General features: G+C 40.9%; 2 protein-coding genes across 4 annotated transcripts in view; one reads left to right on the forward strand and one right to left on the reverse strand.

The window, feature by feature from the left end:
• The window catches only part of CC2H3orf85 (chromosome C2 C3orf85 homolog), a 30949-nt gene extending 22395 nt beyond the window's left edge, over nt 1-8554 (reverse strand). Inside the window, exon 1 of the mRNA XM_047874017.1 lies at nt 8368-8554. Within this exon, the coding sequence (XP_047729973.1) occupies nt 8368-8554 (187 nt within the window). The remainder of the gene's footprint in view (nt 1-8367) is intronic.
• The window catches only part of MORC1 (MORC family CW-type zinc finger 1), a 165156-nt gene continuing 149278 nt past the window's right edge, over nt 8495-24372 (forward strand). For all 3 annotated transcript variants that reach the window (XM_047875488.1, XM_047875489.1, XM_047875487.1), the window contains exons 1-4: nt 8495-8617; nt 12499-12552; nt 15217-15251; nt 22217-22285. In XM_047875488.1, coding sequence (XP_047731444.1) covers nt 8553-8617; nt 12499-12552; nt 15217-15251; nt 22217-22285 — 223 coding nt within the window. In that variant the 5' untranslated portion in view covers nt 8495-8552. The remainder of the gene's footprint in view (nt 8618-12498; nt 12553-15216; nt 15252-22216; nt 22286-24372) is intronic.

A 24372-nucleotide genomic window follows, 5' to 3' on the forward strand; every position in this document is an offset into this window, starting at 1 on the left:
GAATGATGTGGATTCTCAATCCCCATATGCACATTTTACATCAAAGCCTGTTGGCATTTTTTGTTGATTAGTTGTTTTCCAACAGCATTATATATTATCACTCACCAGACCCAGGAGGATACTCCATCATTTACCACACCACCAGGATAAGGTCTAAGAGCAAGCCGTCTACTCTGGACACTGTTCAGTCCCCATCCAAGGTAGAAACATATAGCAAATGCCTCTGAGCCAGAAGAGCAGGATAACATCAGTGTTTCAACATGGAACCTTGCAAGTAGTTTCTTCTCCCTTCAGCTCACAGTAATTTTCCACCACACCCTATTATTTCTTCCAGCAGGATTCATGAAATGAAAGTCTTTATGCCTCATTGAAGAAATTTCAGGCTACGAATAAAAAGAAGGTGGAGCGTTGAGCCGATGGTGGAAGATCCCTGACATCACATCACAGGCTCATTTCTTTTACATGTTGGATTTTTTTATTCCTTTATTGTTATATTGCATTTATGGTGCAATGAAGATAATTCACACTCAGCAATAAAATGAAACCAAAAACTATTTTAAAACTGTTGTGTGGCTTTGGTTATAGACAAAACCGTGCCTGCTCTAAAACAATTTTTTTACAAGATTCTTGGAGCTTACCTCAAATAATAGACTTGTGGCAATTTGATATAGGAGGGGTATGGTAATAGTAAAAAAAAAAAAAAGAATATATATATAGGAAACCTGGGTGGCTCAGTGTGTTGAGTGTCCAACTTTGACTCAGATCATGATCTCATGGTTGGTGAGTTTGAGCCCCACATTGGGCTTGCTGATGTCAGCCTGTCAGCACAGAGCCCTCTTCAAATCCTCTGTTCCCCTCCTTCTGCTCCTCCCCTGCTTGTGTGTTCTCTCTCTCTCTCTCTCTCTCTATATATATATCTCCCAATATATATACATATATATGTAGTCAGCAAATTTTACATTAGAAACAAAAGTTTATTTGAGTGTCTAAAACATATCAGGCATCCTCTGAATGTTGTTGTGTTATGATATAAGGGAAAGACAATGCAATTATGTGCAAGAAAGATCCCTAGACTGAAAATTGAAAATTGTCGGAGAATATCTAGGACAATCTGTTCCATTTCAAAGGTCTGCAGTTTGAGTTAGCTAAGTAATTTTAAGAGGTTGTTTTTTTTCCCCCAGAGGAGGAAAAATGTGCTTACCTCTTTCTTTGAATTGCCAGTTATTCATTGCACGTCTGTAAGTACTAAGAGCAAAGGTCAAGGTACGAGCCTTCCTTACATGTGTGAGGTTTTTTCCACCTTTGAACTTTTAAAAAGGCTTTTATTACGGAGTGCCCCGAAGATCAAAGTGTCTTGTTTCATTACTTTGCATTCTAATAACGTGCTAAACTGGGCTATTTGCAATGGTTTTTAAAGGGGTTTTGTTGAAAGAAAATGGAACCAGCATGAGAGGAATCTGGATGCATTATCTTCCTTTCATTTTCTATGAATGAATCGCAGAAAATACAAATACAGAAAACTGTCTGGTCTTCTCAGGTCAAGGCTGGCGTATAATAATTTTCGGCAGCCTATTGAGTGGATATATAGCCTCAAATCAGAAATTAGATATTAGTATCTAAATGGAATTTTTGTACAGAAAGTTTTCTTTGCAGATTTTTGTTTTCTGGTCAGTCTTGACAATATTAACTTATATCCACAAAACGTACACTTCCCATTACGGTTACCTATGTGTGTATCTTTCTTTCCTGGTACCTCTAACTGGCTTCTTCTGTTCCCATGGGTTCCTCAGCCTCTGATTTCAGAGGCATGCAATACTCAATAAGTTCATTAATATTTTCCATAACACAAAACTATATTTTATTGGAAAATGACAACCTGTTGGTAGCTAACTCCACCGAAGACAGAAAAACCGTGTGTGCGTGTGTGTGTGTGTGTGTGTGTGTGTGTGTGTGTTTATTTTTTTTAGGGAAACCACATATTTATTTAAAGCATATTAACAGTTCTCTGCTAGGATATGCTAAATCTTTTTATTTTATTTTATTAGAAGTTTTTTTTAATGTTTATTTATTTTTGAGAGAGAGAGACAGAGAGAGACAGAGAGCAAGCAGGGGAGGGGCAGAGAGAGAGAGAAGGTGAGAGAGGATCCTAAGCAGGTTCTGTGCTGTCAGCCTGATGACCATGAGATCATGACCTGAGCTAAAATCATGAGTTGGAGGCTTAACCCACTGAGCCACTAAGGGCCCCTAATTCTACATCTTAACGTGACAACAATGAACTCACTGACTTCTGCCTTCCAGACTGGTCATTTTTTGTGACTTGCCCATACTATTAATGGCAATGTCATTTCTCCAGGACTTCAAGCTTAAACACATGGAGCAACTTTTGCTCTCTCTTTCTTTTCTACCTCCCTCAGACCCTTGAAGAACTAAATGCAGCCACCCACACTTGTATTTCCCCCCTGCTTTTACTATTACCTGTTGATTCCATTTAGAAATACCTACTCCCAAGTTTTCCTAATCAAGACTTTTTATGTGCACCTTTCTCTCCATTGGCACCACTCCAGTCCTCATCTCCATTGTCTCCTCTCCACTTTACTGCAAGTCTTCTGAAGATGACCTTTCCTGCCAAATAAGCCAGCAGATCATCCAGTGTATCTCTTTCCCCTTAACAGCAAGACTCCCCTGCTCAAGAATCTATTCCTCACTTTCTATTGCAATGCTATTCCAACTGCACTCCCTGCTTCTGGTCTTGAACCCCCCTAGTCTAGTATTCACATGCATCCAGAGTGATCTTTATGAAGCATGAATTTATTCATGGGATTCCATTTAAGACCTAACCCTGGCTTCCCACTCCTTATGGGATACATTCCAAATTCTTCAGCATAGCATTCAGGGATTTGCCTGCCTAAACTTGCACCCCCACCCCTCTGCCCCACTTTGCTTGCCACACTCTAGACACGATGAGCTACTTAACTGAATGTCCACGCAGGTTCAACTCAGCACTCCACCTAGAATGTCAGTCCTGACTCTGTCCACCTGGCAAATGTAGCCTCATCTTTCAAGTGCCATCGCTTCTTTGGGATCTTTCCTAACCCACCTCTCCGGAGCCTGACTTCTCTCAAAGCACTGTAGCACCTTAATGCACTGATTGGTGCTTTAAAGTCCATTAAGGTGGTAGAAACTGTATATTGTCTCTCGTTGTCTCCATGTGCCTTCTCTCCTCACTCTCTAGTTAGAGACGTTGGAAAACTAGACACCACACTGAGACACCTTAGCAGCCCAGGCTCTGGGTATGAAAAACGTTGCTTTCCTTTGCTTTGCTGCTACCGTGCAGGCCATGGGGTGTGAGTGCACAGAGGCGGTGGCCAACTCAGCATTCCTGCACATGGAAGCCGTCCTTGTGGTGATTGGGGGCAGTTGTGGTGGCAGTGCTGTCATAAGACTGATGCCCTCTCCTCCGCAGCTTCAGGGTGGGAGCCGGAATTCAATTGTCAGTGGCAGGCCCCTGATTTTGGCCCTTCTGTCTCTTCCAGAGGTTTTATATCTACTCATTTTCCCATGTTATATTCCTCTGGGTCTGACATACCTGGAATGGTCTCTGTTTCCTGCATTGAAACCTGATACTGTTGGCCTGTATTAAACTGTAACCCCTCGAAGGCAGAATATGCTTACATTCTTAGAACCCACCGCAGAGCTGGCTCTCACCAAACAGATGTCTGATGCACTGGGTGAGCTAATAATGGCCCGAAATCATGTGTCACACCAAACATTTAAACCTCAGGTAACACTCTTCTTTGGTGCTCTCCTTCCTTATCTGGCCAACCTCGTCGCTTCCTGAACTGTAGCCTGATGATTTCAGTTATTATATTCTGTACACCTACGTATGTCTTGCCCCTTTCCCGTCTCTGTGTTCTGATGGCTGTGTCTGTCTAGAGTGTCTTCCTTCCTATCAGCTCACATTTACCATCCCCGGCAGGAAAAGACTTATAAATCACAGCGCACAATGAACAATTCTCCGCTGATGCTCAATGATGGAAAGAAAGTATGTTTCTGGGGCTTTCTGGTATTATTTTTTGTCTCTATTGGTTAGGAACAGTTTTGGCTACTAAGTAAAAGGAAAACCAATTACAATTACTTAAATTAATAAAGATTAATGTTAAGTTTCGTTTCACCAGGAAATCTGAAGATGAATGACTGCTGGCTTTGGGACAGCTTTATGTATTCTCTTGACTTTTCTCTCAAGGAAGCAAATGACACCCCACATCCAGGCATTGTGCTTGTATTTAAGACAGAGATGAGGAAGACAGGAAATGGAGCCAGCCCTGCCTCTGCCTTTTATCAGGAGAGCAAAAGCCTTCCTAGAGCCACTAAGCCGACTTCTGCTTCTGTCTCAGTTATGAGGACTTGGTCAAATGGCCACCCCTTGCTACAGAAGAGTCTGGGAAAGCAAGTTTTCAGTTTTAAAAGTGGAAAGAGGTGGGGCGCCTGAGTGGCTCAGTCGGTTAAACGTCCAACTTCAGCTCAAGTCATGATCGCATGGGTTGTGAGTTCGAGCTTGGCGTCGGGCTGTGTGCTGATGGCTCAGACCGTGGAGCCTGCTTCGGATTCCATGTCTCCCTTTCTCTGACCCTCCCCCACTCATGCTCTGTCTCTGTCTCTCAAAAATGAATAAACGTTAAAAATAATTTTAAAATAAGGTGGAAAGAGGAAAGTTGGGGAAATGGCTAATGAGTTAGCCAACCCAAGATGACTACTATATTTGCTAACTCATATGTAACCATCATTATTTTGGGGGCAAGTTGTTGGTCTCATACCTTCAACAGTTTCCAGAGATGCTTACCACAGTGTCGCACACATGGAGTATAAAGACTGTCAGTTATATGGGTAACTGAAAATCAATGTAATTAAAACCCTACCATTGTCTAACATGGAGTTGACTGAGATGAAAATATACCAGCCAGGTTCAGAATTGCACAAAAGCAAGAAAATAAGTAAGTAGGGTGTGAGTTCCTTTCAGAGATATTTCACTATTATCCATAGAGGGTCACTGGCATCTTTCAACATTATTACCTCAATAGTATTTGCCTTCTGTATTTATTATAATATGTCAATGTCACTTCTTAATTATAATTCTTAGAAATTGCATACCATTGTGCATGGTTGGTAGGTATAAGCATCTTATTTTTATGTTTATAAATTGTCACGTTTGTGAAGAGTAATAAGATGTTGATTCATACAAAGTTATTTAAATGAAAGGGGGAGAGTGTAGTTTGAAAGATTTGAGCCATTGTTTGTGACTAGCAAATGAATGTTGTAATGCTGAAATGTCTACTTAGGAAGAGCTGAAGAGTCTCTTATCCCAAATAGACTCTTCTTAAATGAATTCTTTTTTAAAGTTTTTTTTTTTTTTTTTTTTTTTTTTTTTGAGAGAAAGGGAGAGAGAGAGAGAGAGCGCGCGCAAGGGAGAGGCAGAGAGAGGGAGAGAAAATTTCCAGCAGGCTCCACACTGTCAGTGCAGAACCCGATGTGGGTTTGAACTCATGAACTCTGAGATTATGACCTGAGCCAAAACCAAGAGTCAGATGCTCAACCAACTGAACAACCCAGGAGCCCCATTTGAAAAAATTTTTTTTAAACCTTTATTTTTGAGAGAGAGGGAGACAGAGCATGAGCACGGAAGGAACAGAAGGAGACACAGAATCCGAAGCAGGCTCTAGGCTGTGAGCTGTCAGTACAGAGCCCGATGCGGGGCTCCAACCCACAAACTGTGAGATCATGACCTGAGCCAAAGTCAGACGCTTAACCACTGAGCCACCCAGGTGCCCCACCCCATTAAAAAAAATGTATTTTGACTCCCCTTAAAATCAGGATCAATCATAAGATGAGTAGATGATGTTCTCATTTTTAAATGTCCCCTCCCTATTACTTCTCCAGTGTTTTTGTATCATAAACTACAGTAATGTTAAAATGAATCTTGAGGCAGGGTCCAGGGAGGTGGCTAAGACAAAGAATCCTGAAGGTATACTTTGAAAAGGAACAAGATTTACCTTTCAGACCAGAGCGTGGCCAAGTGGGGTTGACATGGGGAAGGGGAAAGACTTTTGGGGGTTGTGTGCGATGACTCTCGGGCCTCTGTTTTAGCGTAGCTAATGGAGCCTCCTGAGCGCCTGTTATCCAGGCCAACCAGTACCGTCTGGTGCTTTGAGGCTGGCCACTTAATGCAGGAGGGCTCCGCTCAGATTATTAGAAGACCTGCTTCTATGATAATCACGCTCTTCCCCCCTGTAGAAATTAGATATTACAGCATTTACTAATTACAGGCGAGTGGCCCTGGTGCCCTCCCAATGGTAGATTGCTTTGAGATGGCAGCCGGAAATTGAGGTAGTAAAATAAATCCAGAAGAGGCTTGTCAAGCTTTTCTTGCCCATAAAATCAAAATAAATATCATATTTCTGAAGTTCTATGGAAGGAAAAATTGGAAAGATAGCTCAAGTTGCTTAGTAAAGAGAATTTTTGCGATCAAAACACCACCACATCAGCCACTGTTAAAACAAAAATGCAATCAGGAAAATTACTTGAAATGTTTATGTTTACTTCCAGTTTTCAAATTAAAGTAGAGCATCATGTTCCTTTGGGTTGTCATTCAACTTCTCTCTTCCTCTCCTGATTCCTATAAATGTAGTAGCGGATAAACTACTTTTTTTTTTTAGAAGTAAAATGACTATCTCAAAACTGACAGTTTTTTTTTTTTCTGAGAGCCTCATTGCTTGCATGATGCCCAGAAATCACAAACACATCTAGTTCAAGTTTTTTATTCAGTAGACACTCATTTTTAATTTAAATTTTTTTTAAGTTTATTTGTTTATTTTGAGAGAGACAGAGACAATGTGAGTTGGGGAGGGGCAGAGAGACAGAGAGAATCCCAAGCTGGCCCCACACTGTCAGTGCAGAGCCTGATGCAGGGCTCTCACTCATGATCTGTGAGATCATGACCTGAGCTGAAACCCAGAGTTGGACACTCAACTGACTGAGCCACCCAAGCACCCGTCATTTTTTATTAAACAATTTTTTAATGTTTTTATTTTTATTTTTGAGAGACAGAGCATGAGCAAGAGGGAAGGGGCAGAGAGAGAGGGAGAACACAATCTGAAGCAGCCTCCAGGCTCCAAGCTGTCAGCACAGACCCTGACAAGGGGTTTGAACCCCCGAAACATGAGATGATGACTTGAGCCGAAGTTGGATGTGTAACTGACTGAGCCACCCAGGTGCCCTTTGGTGTCCTCATTTTTTTTTTTATGCTTATTTATTTTTGAGAGAGAGAGACAGAGCATGAACAGGGGAGGGGCAGAGAGAGAGGGAGACACAGAATACCAAGCAGGCTCCAGGCTCTGAGCTGTCAGCACAGAGCCCAATGTGGGGCTTGAACTCACAAACTGTGAGATCATGACCTGAGCTGAAGTCAGATTCTTAACAGACTGAGCCTGGGTGACCTCATTTCTGATTTTAAAACTATCATGTAAAATCTTTGCTGAGTGTTATTGAACTACCTTAGTCTGTAAGTCCTATAGCCCTAGGTTGAATGAGTTTGAACACTTTTTAGAGGTAACTAGGTCAACTAATTTCTCATCACCACCAGGACCTTTCCATACAGCCTCTTGGACAACTCCTGTTTCACCTTACGTTTTAGTGACTTGGCATTCAGTGCTTTGTGAGCGACAGCAGTTGCAAAGCTGGTGTTCACGGTCCTTCCTTACATTTACCCTCAACCTCCCTTTCCCCTGAACCTGTACCTGCCCAGTTCTGTCTTTTGGAACAGAACAGAATGTGTATTTCTTGAGCTGGGCCAGCACAGCAAATAGTTGACTGATGGCTGGCAGGTGAAAAAGTTTCTCCTGGAACACAAGCCTAACATTACAGTGAAGTCCAAATTCTGTTCTGACTGCCTTTAGTTCCTCCCTCCTTTTTCTTTCTGGCTGATCTCTTTTCTTCTTTCTCCTCTTCAATCGGAGAAAACATTATCAACCCAAGAAACACAGGAAGTCAGTGCTGGGCTTAGAACACAAAATGCCTTCATCTCTGGTGCTGTGTAATAAACTATGCAAGTGAAGGAAAACTACCTACTTTCCTTCCCTGTACTCCCGACCTCCTGACTCAGATTCTTCATGTTCTTTGTGTGTGTGTGTGTGTGCATGCAATCATTTCTGATCAAATTCTGATCCGAACCTTGGGCTCCATTTACCATATGGGGAATGATAGGAACAACTGTGCAAGAAGGTTAAATAAATCTCAGCGTGGAAAGAGGAGCCTAGCAAAGATGCCTCATGCTTAAAGTGTGGATCCAAGACCAGGAACAAAGACTTTTCTTGCCTGACAGGGCAGGATGAGCTTCGCCCTCCGACCAGCAGGGGGAGCGCGTGCTTGCAGAACTGGTGCTTGTCCGTGGCCTTGAGCGTGGGCGTTGGCGCGGACGAAGGCGTGGAGGAGGGCTTGAGCCAACAGCTGACCATCGGGGCTCCCTGTCTCCAAAGGCCGCGCGGGACGCGTTGGAGGACATGGGCGACAAGTATGCTACTCTCCAGCGGGCCCAGCTGCATCTGGATTTCATCCACGCCAACTCGTGAGTGCGCAGTGGAGCCTGAACAAGGGAGGGTCCCCATATAGTGAAGAAGAATTTGGTCCTTCTAGCGAAATACCCAATTTGAAAAAAAAAAAAAATGAACTTGGGTATTTGCTTTATGGAGATATTATTTATTTAAACTTGTTTGCATAAAAAATAAAAAGGTGGTAACGGTACATATTCTGAGCTAGACTAAAACTTTTTTTAATTTTTTAATTATTTTTTTATTTTGAGAGACAGCGAGTGCGTGCATGCACAGGGGAAGGGCAGAAAGAGAAAGAATACCAAGCAAGCTCCGTGCTGTCAGCATAGAGACCTGAGGCTGTATCTCACCAACTGTGAGATCATGACCTGAGTCGAAATCAGGAGTCCGGGGCTTAACCCACTGAGCCACCCAGGACCCCCTAGATTATAAATCTTTTTGTTGTTCTAAAATTAACACCAAGTGGTAACAAGGCCCAGCATTTAACCAAGTATTTAATTGTGGGTTAGCAGAACCACAATCCTACCAACCTGGCCTATCTCTTGTGAATTCTCTGCCCAGCACACTGACATTTTAAAGATTAAAGTTGCTCTCCAGAGAGGAATTTGTATTTATTGATTCCAGCCCCTGTGGCCTGAGTCCTTCCAAAAATGTAACCTCTCCCAGGATGGAATCCTCACATTCTAGTTATTGCTTAGAGCACCCTGCTTCTCTGTCGGGCCCAGATGCCTTTCTGGTACTCATCGGGTGTTATTTCACATACTCAGATTGCAAAGGCAGATGACAGAGGTTTTCTGTTCCATCCATCATTTCTAACCCAGCACAGTGTAGCAGTGACTGCTGTGTGATTCATAGTGGTAGGTCAGTTTTGGGGAATCTTACAGTAATTTTGGATTTACCAAAAGTACCATCTGATGCAAGTGATGTACCAGGTTTGAAACCACAGAAATGGAAGTGTAAAGAATGTCAGGCAAGGATAGCCTAGCTGCTTGGGACAAACATATAATTTAAAAAAAAAAAAAAAAAGTAAAACAGGAAAATTTTCGGCAGGTGTTTAGTTTTGTGTGTGTGTGTGTGTGTGTGTGTGTGTGTGTGTGTGTGTGTGTGTTTAAATCTCCCTGGAGAAGAATTGCAAGTTGGAAAGGATGGAACACCTAGTTAAAAGTTAACTGAAGCAGAAGACGAGTGACAAAATAGCAATTTTTAGTTTAAGAAAAATGCTGGAAGGACTGTGAATTTTATCTTGAGAAATTTCCTCAGCTTCAGTTTTGTGTAGTTACCCCAGCTGTTCCCCAGCCCCCTCCTCCCACAGTGGTTTCCCCTGGCCTGTATCCCATTATCAGCTGGTGGTCAGATAACTTAATAACAAAAGTGACAGCAGCAGGAAGCAACAATAACAAAATTAGATACAAATTGGCATCTCCTCAGCTTCTCCAGGTAGATTTTCCTTTGAGAATTCTCTCAGTAAAAACAGGATTGATTTTTAAAAAATTCTCTTTTGCTTCTCTCCCGTGGCCCATTCAACTTGAAGTCCTCTTCTCGCTTCACTAATTATGTCTCAGATCCATTCCTTCCTCTGGACTGTCATTCCTTTAGTTCCAAACAGCCACCATCTCCCCTGTGAGTTACTCCACATAGCCTCTAAATTGGGTTCTCTGCTTCCCATTCTTGCTCCCTGATGGTCCATTTACCTGAGAGCTCCCAGAGTGAGATTTTTTTTAAAGTTTATTTATTTATTTTAGAGAGAGAGAATCCCAAGCAGGCTCCATGCTCAGTGGGGAACCCGACATGGGGCTCAAACCCATGAACTGTGATATCATGACCTGAGCTGAAACCCAGAGTCAGATGCTTAACCAACTGAGCCACCCAAGCACCCCCACCCCCCAAAAGTGATATTTTTAAAAAGTAAACCAGCTATGTCATGCCACTCTTCTTAAAACATGACAGTGGTTTCCAGTTACATGTAGGCTAAGTACAAGCTCCTGACCATGGAGTGGGTAGCACGGCATGACCCCGCTGTCTTGTGTCTCAGCATGATCTCCCTTTTTTACCATAGCCAGAGCATACTGGCCTTGGCTCCTTTCTGCTTCAGTGTCTTTTTGCAACTGCTTCTCTTGCTGGAGTGTTTCCACTCTGTCTCTGCAAGGGACTGGCTTCTCCTCATCCTTCAGGGCTCAATTTAAATGTCTTCTACAAAGAGAGGCTCTCCTTGATCACCATGTCCTCTTCCCCATCACCCTTCCTTTATAACATCTAACCAAGATTTGCCATATCATCTTTGTGTGTTTGTTTACTTGTGTATTTTCTATATCCTCCCACTAGTTTGAGCCCCATGAGGGTGAAGACCATGTCTGACCACATTGGCATATGGCAGGCAGTCTGTAAAAATCTCTTCAGTGAAATAGTCCAGAAACTTCTACGGAATTTCTTTGTCAGAATGACTGCAGTTACTTTCCTGAAGTATTATTTATATGTTGCATTTTTGTGTATTGAACCCTGTGTTTTAAATTCACTAGAAAGGTTTGCGGTTCCAAATGCTGCTTTTGGAAAGCATATAACCTATACTTCTCATTTGCTCTGTTTTAGATTTTTATACACTGAATTTCTTTTGAGTGAAGGACATCTCTTTGCAGCAATAGTATTTACTAGTTTTTTTTTTTAATTATAAACTTGAAAGCTGACTCAAGTCAAGAGACCCCATATCAGCATGTATTTAAAGTTTAAAATTTCCAAAAAAGGGATATGTGCATGTGTGGGTGTGTGTATTTTAAGTTTATTTATTTATTTTGAGAGGGAGAGAGAGGGAAGGGCAGCGAGAAGAGAGAGAGAATCCTAAGCAGGCCTCGCACTGTCAGCACAGAGCCCGACTTGGGGCTTGAACTCATGAACCTAAGATCATGACCTGAGCTGAAGTCAAGAGTAGGATGCTTAACTGACTGAGCCACCCAGGCACTCCTATAGATATATTTTAAAATAAATTTTCAGCTAATGTCTTATGGCCTGAGGTATTTGGAATCACTGAGACACTGTAGATGATTTTTCTTCCTGTACAAATGAGCAGATGTGTTTTGATAAATGGGTCTCTCTTGTTTCTGCTACCTGTTTACTAAACATAAAAAGAAAATTGCAGACTGGATCTTCCCTTAATGCTGTGATAAAGTTGCTGATTGAAATATCCACATCAGGAAATGAAAAGCAAGTGTGGGACCCTGAAGGCAGCCTGATTTCACCCACAGATGAATATTCAGCCTTCAAAGCATAAATAGAGACACCTGTCTAATGTGTTTTGTTACCCAGGACTTGGCAGGAGGGGATATAGCAGAGTGACCACAGGTAATTCAGAGGAGAAAAGGGCCTACTGAAAAAATATACATAGATTATATATATCTATCTATTTATGTGTCTATCTATCTATCTATCTATCGACTAATGGGGCAAACAGGGGTCCCCTGCCAGTCTCTGTACATGCTGATGGAGTCTTAAGGCCTTTCAGTGTGCCAGGATTTTGATCAAGATTTTTCAGAAATAATTTTATCTTAAATAATACAATTTTAATGACAAGTTCTCAAAAAAAACCAAACAAACAAACCACACTTGAATATTGTTTATAAAGCAATTTTAAAACATGTAAATTTGCCATAAGTACAGAAAGCTGCTTGAAGTCTTTGTTTTATTAGGAACAGATGGGCTACTTTGTCAATTGTGTTCTTAGGCTCGGCTTTGTAATGGACCACATCTACTTCAGAATCTTGACCATGCTAAGAAAGTTGTTTCTGAAATAACTCCTTAATAGATTATCTGTCCTGAGCTGGAGGACATTTGTCTGCAAGTACCTCGAAGCTTTTAACACTGATTACAGAGTTGGTTTAACTTTTGGTTTTCCCTCTTTCTTCCTCAGCACCACGCACAGTTTCCTTTTTGGAGCGCTGGCTGAATTGCTGGACAATGCAAGGTAAGGCTCGTCCGTGAACTACCCCTATGTAGTAGGAGGTTATTGGCAAGGAAAAATTGACTTCAGACCCAAGGGAGTGAGAGAAATGTGATCAATAAGGCAATTCTCAGAGCAGCGTCTATAAACTTGCAGCCCTCTTAGCAAGTCTAGCCTGTCTTGTGTTTGTTTGCCTCATAGTGGGAGTTTGCACAGTAGTTCTAAGGAAAAGGAGGAAGAGAAGGGATTGTTTGTAAAGTTTAAGAAACAGGAGGTGCCACATAAAAAAATCTGGATCCCTTGCCTCCCCCCCCCCTTTTTTTTTTTAAGTAGCAGCCTCGAGGTTGCTCAGGGGTCTAAGGGGCTTGGCATGTGCTCTCTTGGGACCAGCCTGTGCCTTCATCCTTGCCATTCTCAGTGGTCCCCATGGCCAACCTGAAGTCCTTCTGCAGCAGACACTTGACTTTGCCGGGGCTGCTCAGATGCTAGAAATTAATATCAAATGAAGCTGTTTACTGGACTTAGTCAAGACGTTTAGTTTTCTCATGAAGAGGGTCTTTATAAAGTCCCTGTGTTATTCTAAGAAATTATTCTGTATTATTTAAGAGTTTGGTGGTTTCCTATGATTGTCAAAATGAAAACTAGAGGATATCAAAACAGTGTTGTGGACAGCAAGAAAAAATGTGAAGAGATGGTTTCGGGCCTCTTCCTTTTTTTTTTTCCCAGCAGTAAAAAATGGATCAAATATGTATTAATGTAGATACACATGTACACATATATTGAGACATATGTGTATGCTTTGACATGAATAATTCTTTTTTGTTTGTTTAACTTTTAAATTTTATTGAAATCTAAGTTAGATACCATTTCTTCCTGATACAACAGCTGATCAGAAAGTACCTGGGCTAAAGTACAAAGCTTATTATGAAATATCTTAATATGCTGTAGAGGTAAATGATTTTTCTGTGCCTTACCCCATGGCATTTCGCTGCGAAGAAACTGTTTCTTGGGGCGCCTGGGTGGCTCAGTTGGTGAGCATCTGACTCTTGATTTTGGCTCACGTCACGATCCCAGGTTTGTGGGATCCAGCCCCGCATAGGGCAGAGCCCTACTTTCTGCTGTGAGGGTGGAGCCTACTTGAGACCCTCTCTCCCTCTGCCCTTCCTCACCCTTTCAAGTTAAAAAAAATGAAAAAAAAAAGTGTTTCTTTGAAAACTTCCATTTCAGTGCAGTGGCATTTATGGAGGACCTATTGTGTATATGGTATTTTGTATAATGTACAGTTATGGAATGGAGATAATAACACTTTTGTGTCATGTGGCTGTGGTAAGGATTAGGTGAGAAGGCTTAAAAGTACTTCATTCAGTGCTTATTTGACACACAGAAAATGCTCAAGAAATGGCAGTGATAGTTCCAGAATTTCTATAAAGGAGGAGCTTAAAAGCAGCAATTGGCTAGAGGAAGGAGCTAAGGGCCCAACTTTGAAGGCTTTGAACAAGTCAGCCTAGCAATTCAGATGTATTTGGCGTAGTTTTGGGTTGGGACTGATGGAAGTGTTGGGAGAGACTCAGATTTTCCGATTAGAATCCCAGTGGCTGTTATTATTCTGAGCTTCCCTTCTCCCAACACATCCACTGCTGCATCAGCTAAGGCCACTTTCCTCATTGTCTTTCTCCTTTCTCTCACACCCCTCACAGTAAAACCAGGATCTTTTGGCTCTTGCTCTTTTTCTTTTACAATTTCCACTTAAAAAATAATTTAAAAAAATACACAAATAATATCTGTGAGTTGTAGAAAACTGGAAGAACAAGAAAAAAAAAAAAGGGAGTCGTCAGTAATCTTGTCACATGGTGGGGCAGAGGGCGTCCGCATCCTTCTTCAGATCGTAAATATTTTCCCCTTTGCAGGCCATATGTTCTCTGTTGAAACTACTCAACTCTGCCATTGTGGTGTGAAGGCAGCTATAAGCAATATATAAATGAATGGGCATGATAGTGTTCCAATAAAACTTTATTTATAAAAACAGTTGGTGGGCCACATTTGGCTGTTGGACCATAATTTGCCCCTCTGATCTAGAGAAAACCACCGGTTTGATTTTTTCCTTACAAATATGGATGTGTTTATCATATATGTTCTTTAAAAACATGTGATCATCAGCTCAGGTCTCGATCTCTGACTGAGTTCAAACCCCGCATTGGGGTCCATACTGAGCATGAAGCCTACTTAAAAAAACAAAAACATATGATCATACAGTACATATTACTTAGTATTTTGCTTTTTTCTTTTCATTTTTTGGGCACTAAAATATATCATGAAAGTCTTTCTGCAATTTATGGATTATTTTCCAACTAATTTTCTAAAAATAATATCCATTTTTGTTGAGCGTTTTGTGTAGTTACACCACTAAATTCCATCTCTTCTTTTAAAATTTCTGAGTTTCAGGTTTTGTAATATTCTCAAATTATGAATGATCATAGGTCTTGGTATATAAAGGTAGAGCAAAACATTTTAGTAATTGTTTTGAAGCAATTTAAGTGGATTTCTCTATTGTTTGGTACCTGACAATAGGTTACACCTCACATGAGGTGTAATTTTTTTAGTATATGTGCTGCCGAAGCGAGCACAAGGTGTAATTTTTTTAAAACATAATTTCATATTGAGGCAATGATATTTTTATATTGTTTCCAGAGATGCAGGGGCTGCAAGACTTGATGTGTTTTCAGGTAAGCATATTTGTTTTCTCCTCTCCCCCTTTTTTAATTCTAATGGAAAAGCCTGTAGTGATTTTGCTTTTATTTCATGAAATCAAAGCACATTTTATAGATTTTTAATGTAACTTAAGTGCTTTCTGAGTGCAGTGACCCTATGGGGAGCCAGGTTGAGAGCAGTATGCTCTGCGAGTAGAGCTGTTCACTTGTTAGGGGACCCATTTACAAAATTAGATCTTCCAGGGTTTTGTGAAAGCTTCAGAGTGATTTGGAGCCGTCAGTTCGTCTGCTGCAAGAAAACAGTTTTATTTTAAAAAGCACATTAACTTAATGGCTATTCGTAATTAAGTATACCTCATTCTCGACTTATCACAGTTTTAAAATGTATAAGTGAACGCAAAGTATGAATGTTTGAGGGCTGTGAAATTCAAACCAGGTGTGTTTTCTTCACTGACTTCATTTTTAGTCACCAAATGTTGATTGTCCTTGCTAGTTCATTTCATTAGAATACGATGCAAATGAGATCCTGTTCTGTATTTGAGACTACCCAGATAAATGTCTGTAGTGTTAAAACTGGTCTCCAACCCCGATTCTGCCAGCTCTCCTATAAATATTGGTTCTTGGTCACAGACGAGAGGATATGATCTGTGATGTCAATCTGTATCCATACTTAAAAAACAACTCAGGGTGCCTGGGTGGCTCAGTTGTTAAGCATCTGACTTTGGCTCAGGTCATGGTCTCATGGTTCGTGAGTTCAAGCCCCACATCAGGTGAGTGTATATAAGCCCTGCTTCGGGTAAAGCCCTGCTTCTGGCGAGTCCCACTTCTCTAGCTCTCTCACTGCCCCTGGTGGGATTCTCTCTGTCTCTCTCTGGCCCTTGCTCACTTGTGCCTTCTCTCTGAAACAAACAAAACAAAATAAAACAAACAAAAACCCAACTCAGTTCAATTCAGTTTTCTGAGTGTTTAAGATCCTGTGCTAGATGGGTGCTTCTGGTTCATGAAGGAGAGAGACACGGACACCTCGAGAGATCTGAGAAAACAGAATAAATGATTTTCTTCTTCCCTTTTACCCTCTAGGTTCTGAAAAGTTTGAGAAAGAAAACAAGAGAGTCGGTATCTGTTATTGATAAATGCTAGGTTCGCATATGGAGCTTAGTATGAGAAATCCAGCAGATTTGCTGATCAAACCTCAGAATCAGACACTTGACCAACCTGTGGAGTCAGGCTTCCCCTCAAAACTGGTCTGCCTGGGGCAAGCGGGACAGAGCTCATGCACTCTGCCAGCAGCTCACTCCCAAGAGGGAACAGGAGAGATCTGAACTGAGCCTCCCTAAGTGATTCTTCCTTAGATTACCGATCAAGAGAGTGAGCTTGATGCCCCAGGGAAGAAGTGAGTGGAGGGACAGAGAAGAGCCCCTTTACTAATATTAATGGCACTCCGTTCCACATAGAAGGAAACACCACTAGTAGAGAAAAAGTGGTCTTCCCTTTCATATCCAGTTATATTGTGTACCATAGAGTAAGTGTTTCTTGCCCAGGAGAGACTCAAAGTAGGGAGGGAATGCAGAGAAAATACCTCATATTTAAGAGCTAGGGCTAAAGTATGAATGTGGTTTTTTGTCAAGTAGTATAAAAAGAAAAGAATATTCTTGTCTGAGGAATTACTGTGAGAAAAATAATGGAGGTAGATCAGTTTAGAAATTCATTCATCTATTCAGTAGTAGTTTATTGAGTGTCTGTTATGGATGAATGAAATCAACAGTTATTCCAGGTGCTAAGGATAGAGCATTGAGCAAAATGTTTGATTAAATATGTGTTCTCAGGAACATGCCTTCTGATGGGGGCGGGATAGACAAGAAATGAACAAATAATATACCAGGCAATGAAAAGTGCTAAAAGGGGGGGGGGGAAGTGAGATAAGAGAACAGAGAGTGATAGACAGATTGTACTATTTTTCATGAGGCGAATAGGGATAGTTTCTCTAACCAGGTGCTATACCATCAAAGATCTGAATGAGGTGAGGGGCCAAGCTGTATAGATACTTGGAGAAAAAGCAGTCAGGGAACAACGAGTAGGCTAAGTTGACTGAAGCTAATTGTTAAAACCAAATAGATGAGTACCTTCAATACCATGCTAAGGTTATTTTCTATAGACAATGACCATTGAAAAATTTTGAACAATAACATTTGGCAGATTAGTCATGTGCTCTTTTCTCTTCAAAGAAAGCTACTCGAGCCATAGCATACAGGATGGTCTGTAGAAGTGTGAAAGGAGGGATAGCAGGGGTGTGGGGCTACACAAGGACCTACACAAGATTTCATGAGAATTTGAACAAGAGGAGAAGAGGACAAGATTTAAGCTGCATTTCATTCAGAGCACAGATATTACTGATGAAGGGTCGAAGGGTTGAGAAGAATTATCCAGAACCACAAAGTACAACAGATATAATTGGAATTCACACGTTATGTTCTTTTGGGTTTGTGGCAGGACACCAGTGGGGCACGACAGTTCTCATTTCTCCTACTGTCTCCAGCACTTGGCATTCTCTCTCTGTATCTCTCTCTCTCTCTCTCTCTCTCTCTCTCTCTCTCTCTCTCTCACACACACACACACACACACACAATCTTTGCCATTTGCATTGAAAATGGCACTTCTTTCTTTAGGTTGTATGTGTTTTGTGAAGAGCTGAACTTAGGATTTTTGGTTTTGAGTTATGTATTCATAGAAAAAGCATCTATTCATGTTTTAAAATTTTTTATTGCAGCAAGTTGCAATATGGTTATCAACTTACCAAACTTTATTTGTCTTACAAAAATAATAAACCAGGGTCAGGGCTTATGTAGCGATAGATAGAATTGATATGGGATAAAGAATTCATCTAAGCATTGGGCTAGGTTTCAGAGTATTTACTGAGGCTCCAAGTTACTTTCCAATCTTAAGTTTTCTTCAGGTAACTTGAGGGAGGGCTATAAAATTCAAACCAACATGTTTAGACATTGATATGTTATCTGTTCATGCGTATTGGTTCTAGTAAACTTGGCTTTGCATTCAATATGTGTGTGTGTATGCATATATATGTATATATATGTATGCATATATATATATATATATATATATATATTTGTATTTATATATTTAGTGCTGACCAAATGTCAGGCACTGGGTTAAGTGCTGGGTATACACAGTGCCTGCTTTTAAGGAACTGGCATCCTAATGTGGGGGTCTGTGGAAAATATGGTGTATATCTTCACTTTTATGGGTGGAGGGCCCTTAACTTTCACCATATTTCTGAGGCAACTGTGTTCCAAAAAAAGCTACTAATCTGAAAGAGAAATAGATACATAAGCAGGTATTTGTCCTTTGAATGGTAGGAAGCACACATTACAAACTAAATGTTCTTTATGGGCACCTGATGATGTGGGAGAATTAGGAAGGTGTCCTAGAAGGAACCTTATGTGAACGAAAGACCTAAAGGGGAAATAGGCCTTGGCCTGGTGAATCAGAGACTGAAAGGGACAAAGGGGCAGTATGTGCAGGGGCTTGAATATGGAGAGAACATAGAACACTGATGGAGTTGCAAAAATGTTTGAGATGCTCCAGATTAGTTAAAGAGAATATTTGTGTGGAAGTGGAAGGCTGCAGTATGGGTGAGGGGAGGGAGTGACAAGAGATGAACTCGGAGAGTGTATTAGTCAGGGTTCTTCAGAGAAACAGAACTGGTAGGAGATAGCTAAATAGAGAGACACTGTAAACAGACAGATGGACAGATATGATCTGCCTCCCTTCCCCCCTCTAGATATGTATGTGTATTTATATATAATTTTCTATACATCTGTATCTATCTACGTCTATACATATAGATAGAGAGTTCGTGGGGGGAGGGTGAGAGGGTGGGATTTTAAGGAATTGGCTCACATGATTGTGGGGGCTAGCACGTCTGAAATCTGTAGGGCAACTGGCAGGTTGGAAAGTCAGGTAGGGCTGATATTGCAGTCTCGAATCTTCCAGGTAGGCCAGCAGCCTGGAGACTCAAGTGCAATTTCTATGTTGCAGTCTTGACACAGAAAATCGCTTCTTTGGGAAACCTCTGTCTTTGCCTGAAGGCCTTCAGCTGATTGGATTAGGCTCACCCACACTGTGGAAGTTATTTGCTTTACTTGAAGTCAACAGATTGTAAATGTTAAGTCTATCCACAAATGTTTTCATAGCAACATCTAGACTAATGTTTGACCAAACAGCCGGGTACCAGGGCTTAACCAAGTTGACACATAAAATTAATTGTGAAATGCATGCTGGTCCACACTCTGCTTTCAGCAGGAGCAAGGAATTAGGCAGCTGTTGCTGTAATCCAGAAGAGAGATGATGGTTTCCTGAGCTAAGGCAGTGTTGTAGGGATAGAGAAAGTGGTCAAACTTGAGAGCTTGAGAGATGTTGAGAGGAGGTGGAATTGAGAAGACATATGGAGATCCTGAAGTTTTGACTCGGGCAGCTGAAGCCTAATGCAGAGTGATGCCATTTATTGAACAGAAACATCAGAAGAAGAAGTAAATCTGGCGGAGAACGTGTTGTGGTTTGTTTTGGAGATGCATATTTAACAGATAATAGAAATTAATCTGGAATCCTTAGTTTTAAGGATCAGAAATAAATGAGGCCAAGCTTCAGGGTGGAATGTAGGGGAATATTAAATTTTGAGGCTAGGATGGTCTGCAGCAGCTCATTGGGGTTTATAGAAAAAGTAAGCACTGCATATGTCTCTTGGGAATTTCAAGTCTTTCCCACCTATTCACCAGAGAATGCCCTTCTATCTGCAAGCTCCTTACATGAGACCTTTATCCCAAGAGCTGCAAAATCAGTTGTTGCATCTATGCAGAGCCTCTTGAGGCTTGGATCAGGGGGTTCCCGGTGCTGATAAACACTAGAATAATCAGGAGAATTTTTATTCCTGTGCCTCATCCAAGACCAGTTAATCCGGAGTATGTCTACATGATTAAAATGTTCAGCCACGTTGAGAACAACTACATTGTGCAAAGAATTTAACAAGAGTGGGTTTCCCCTTGTTGAATTGTGGAGAATGTCATCCTCAGTCAGGAAGGGTTGAACAGAGCAAATACCTAAAGTGGAGGAGGAATATTCTGATACAGAAGTTGAGGTCAGCACTCCCAATAGACCAGGCTGAGAGAGGAACTGGGAAAATGAGATGGGAGGGAAGATCCAGAGGGTTTATTGGAAGTGAATTAGCAGGATTGGGGGAGAGATTAGAAGTGGGTATGTGAGCCTAAAATTATGAACCTGGAAAGCTTAGGTATGTGTTTTAGATAGTTATTTATAGATTACCTTGAACATTATTTAATTTTTAAAATGTAGATTGACGGTGATCATTGAACACAAAGTTGACTTAACAGATGTGCTAAAACTGAATCATAGATATAGAGTTAGCAAATCAGTGGGTGCCTGAGGTTGGGGTAGGCGTGATGGGCATGGAAGGGAGCAAGAAGGGAAGGACTACAGAGTGACCTGAGGAAACATTTGAGGTGATAGGTATATTCCCTACCTTGATTGTGATGATGGTTTCATGGGTATGTACATATGCCAAAATACATCAATTTTACACTTTAAACATATGCAGTTTTTTTGTGTGTAAGCTATTTCTCAACAGAGTTATTAGAGAGAGACAGAGAGAGATGTGGTAGAACTTATATATCCAAATGTTGAAATTATTTTCAGAGCCAGATCATAAATTGAGCATTAAAATTAGTCTCATTAGGGGCGCCTGGGTGGCGCAGTCGGTTAAAGCGTCCGACTTCAGCCAGGTCACGATCTCGCGGTCCGTGAGTTCGAGCCCCGCGTCAGGCTCTGGGCTGATGGCTCAGAGCCTGGAGCCTGTTTCCGATTCTGTGTCTCCCTCTCTCTCTGCCCCTCCCCCGTTCATGCTCTGTCTCTCTTTGTCCCAAAAATAAAAATAAAAATAAAATAAAAATAAAACAGATATATCAATAAATATCAGTATAAAATATTACTTTAACACATGAAGCTAAGTAATATAATTTATAGCAAAAAGTTAAATGAGAGTGGGACTGTGTATAGAAAGGGACAGAGAGGGGGGCGCCTGGGTGGCGCAGTCGGTTAAGCGTCCGACTTCAGCTCAGGTCACGATCTCGCGGTCCGTGAGTTCGAGCCCCGCGTCAGGCTCTGGGCTGATGGCTCAGAGCCTGGAGCCTGTTTCTGATTCTGTGTCTCCCTCTCTCTCTGCCCCTCCCCCGTTCATGCTCTGTCTCCCCTCTGTCCCAAAAATAAATAAACGTTGAAAAAAAAATTAAAAAAAAAAAAAAAATTAAAAAAATTAGTCTCATTAGTTTTAGTTACCTTTATATTTTTTAAGGGAGATTATTTTGTTATCTTAATGATATCTCTTAATCATCAAAATTGATTCCAAATAATTTAGCTATTTTCAAAAATCAAATGCATTTTCAAGAGGCAAATATTTGCTGCCACTAAGAAGCACACACAAATGGTTCTTATGGGAATTAACTACTTAGAAGAGAGCCTGAGGAATTTAATAAAAATGGCCTAGATTGACTTTAGAATTAGTGCTTTGGTGGAAGGGCAAAAAGGTTGATCAGTTTGATAGAGGGATCCTGGGGTCACATCACCATCTACTTTTATTCCCTCCCGCAGGGAGGAAATGTCTGAAGTTTAAAGGGCCAGATTCCAAAGCAGGGCACGCCATGCTGTATACATAATTTATTAATGTGTAGGTGTTTTATGTTAGTTTAAAGCCTTTTTGTTGCATGATTATTTTCCCCTGCAGTTTCTTGTGAAACTCTAGCCAAGACACCTTTCTGAGTGCCACTATTGTGCCATAACTCTGTCACCCAGTGGCTGCATTTGAGGAGGACAAACAATTATGTAAGCAGCATGACTTTCTTATGAACAAATTAAGGCCAATATTTATTAGTAATAACTGCTTTCTCTTACAGTGGATAATGAAAAACTGCAGGGTGGATTCATGTTGTGCTTCCTGGATGATGGATGTGGTATGAGCCCTGGTAAGTTAATTATCTAGATACCTAACTGGCTGTTAGAGGAAACCATCTGAAAGCCCATAAAATAAATAAAAATAAATTGAGCTATCTATGCAAAAACAGGTATGGCGCTATTAGGAAAATAAATCTCAGACTTAACATATTGTTGAACTTTTTATTTCATTTATGTATTTATTTATCTAACAATTTTAATCTTTATTTTTGAGAGAGAGAGAGAGAGAGAGAGAGAGAGACAGAACACAAGCAGGGGTAGAACAGAAAGAGAGAGAGATACAGAATCTGAAGCAGGCTCCAGGCTCCAAGCTGTCAGCACAGAGCCCTACTCGAGGCTTGAACCCACGAACCGTGAGATCATGACTGAGCGGAAGTCAGATGCTTAACCGAATGAGCCACCCAGGCGCCCCTATTGTTGGACTTTTTAGATTTAATTATTACAGCTGACAGAGTAAATTGTAATCAATGTAATCATCTAAACCAAGACAAAAAGTGAATGTGGATAAATATTGCAAGAAAAATAAAAAAGAGAAGATACCGATTACTTAGAAAAAAAAAATTCTAGGAACAAATGGAAAAGAAAGGGTAACTGGATGGGTTCTGAGATTGTTTTAGCCTGCCTTTCAGGTAGTTCTTGCAAGAGTCCTGAGGCAGTTTCCAATGCCTTTAGGCTGTTTTCAATTTTCTGCTTAACCTTGAGGTGGAGGTTACCTCCCCTTGTTTTTCGTGGTTTGTTTTTTGCCTGCAGTTCAAGGGTTTAATAGCTTCAGTCTATTCTTATCATAATGAATACATTTATAATTCATTGCATGATTTTTTTCTTTTGTATCTTTGAGGCATTCAAAATGCAACACATAGTAGGTACACAATACCCGTTTGCTGTGGAATTGATACCCTCTGATAAGGGCTTTAAGTCATTTGGGATAGCTTGTCTGGGATTTCTTGTTTAACACTTTTCCATGTCCCATAAGGCAGGGTTTTTGACCACTAGGTTAAAAAAAATAGGGAGTTCAAACACTACGGAACAGTTCTGGTCAGTTCTACACCAGAGAAGAGGATATGTATCAGTGCTGCTAGTAGGAAACTGAGAATACAAAGTTATTTTCTTGGGGCATCTGGGTGGCTCAGTCGCTTAAGTGTCTGACTTTGGCTCAGGTCACTATCTTGCAGTCCGGGAGTTCGAGCCTCACATTGGGCTCTCAGAGCCTGGAGCCTGCTTTGGATTCTGCGTCTCCCTCTCTCTCTGCTCCTTCCCTGCTCCCGCTCCATCTCTCCCTCTCAAACATAAATAAACATAAAAAAAAAAAAAAAGTTGTTTTCTTGTTAGTCTCTGAAGTTCTCCCTTGGCACGAATAGTCAAAGATTATTAGCAAGTTCAGAAAATGCTCAAATATCTCACTCAGTTCTTGTTCTGACTTTGGATAACTTTGATTTTTCCAGGTGATTTTGATTAAAAGTATTGTTGTTTCCTTAGTGTTTAAATAAGAGAAAGATTTTGTGAGAAAATCATAATGAAAAAACAGTTTTGCTTTTCGCTTCTAGGCTGACTGTTACGTTCATTTACCTGAGTTCTTAAATAACAATATATGATCTAGTCTAAGAGTTACAGGATTTTTTTTTTTACTTCAATACCCAGGGTTTGTTGTCTCACTGCTTCAAAGAATGAAAGGTAGATACAAAATGAGCAGGAGGCATAAGATCAGAAAGTAAGAATAGTAGGAAAGCTCTGTTTACAGAGAGGGGACATTTGACAGTGAATACCCACGACAATAGGCAACGGTCTTTATTTTATAAGGTTCTAGTCACCTCCCCTCTTCCCTTCCCCCTTGTTCCTTCTCAAGTCCTACCTACTGATAACTCTAGGTGCTGGTTGTCCATTACTGATTGGCTCATTTCCATTGTATGAGGGCTGGTCTGTGGCCAAACCGTTCCTTGTGCGTCATAGTTTATGATCTACTTATTTTTAGTCAGATCTTTTGTCAAATTCCTGAGAAAACCAAGGGGGAGTAGGTGGTGTTTATTACATTCTTGAGAGGGACCTTACTCCTGAGAGGGTTTGCTGTGGTCAGACACTCCCAGCATTGTTCCAAAATGTG

The sequence above is a fragment of the Prionailurus viverrinus genome, chromosome C2 (assembly GCF_022837055.1).
Source record: "Prionailurus viverrinus isolate Anna chromosome C2, UM_Priviv_1.0, whole genome shotgun sequence".
NCBI lineage: Eukaryota > Metazoa > Chordata > Mammalia > Carnivora > Felidae > Prionailurus > Prionailurus viverrinus.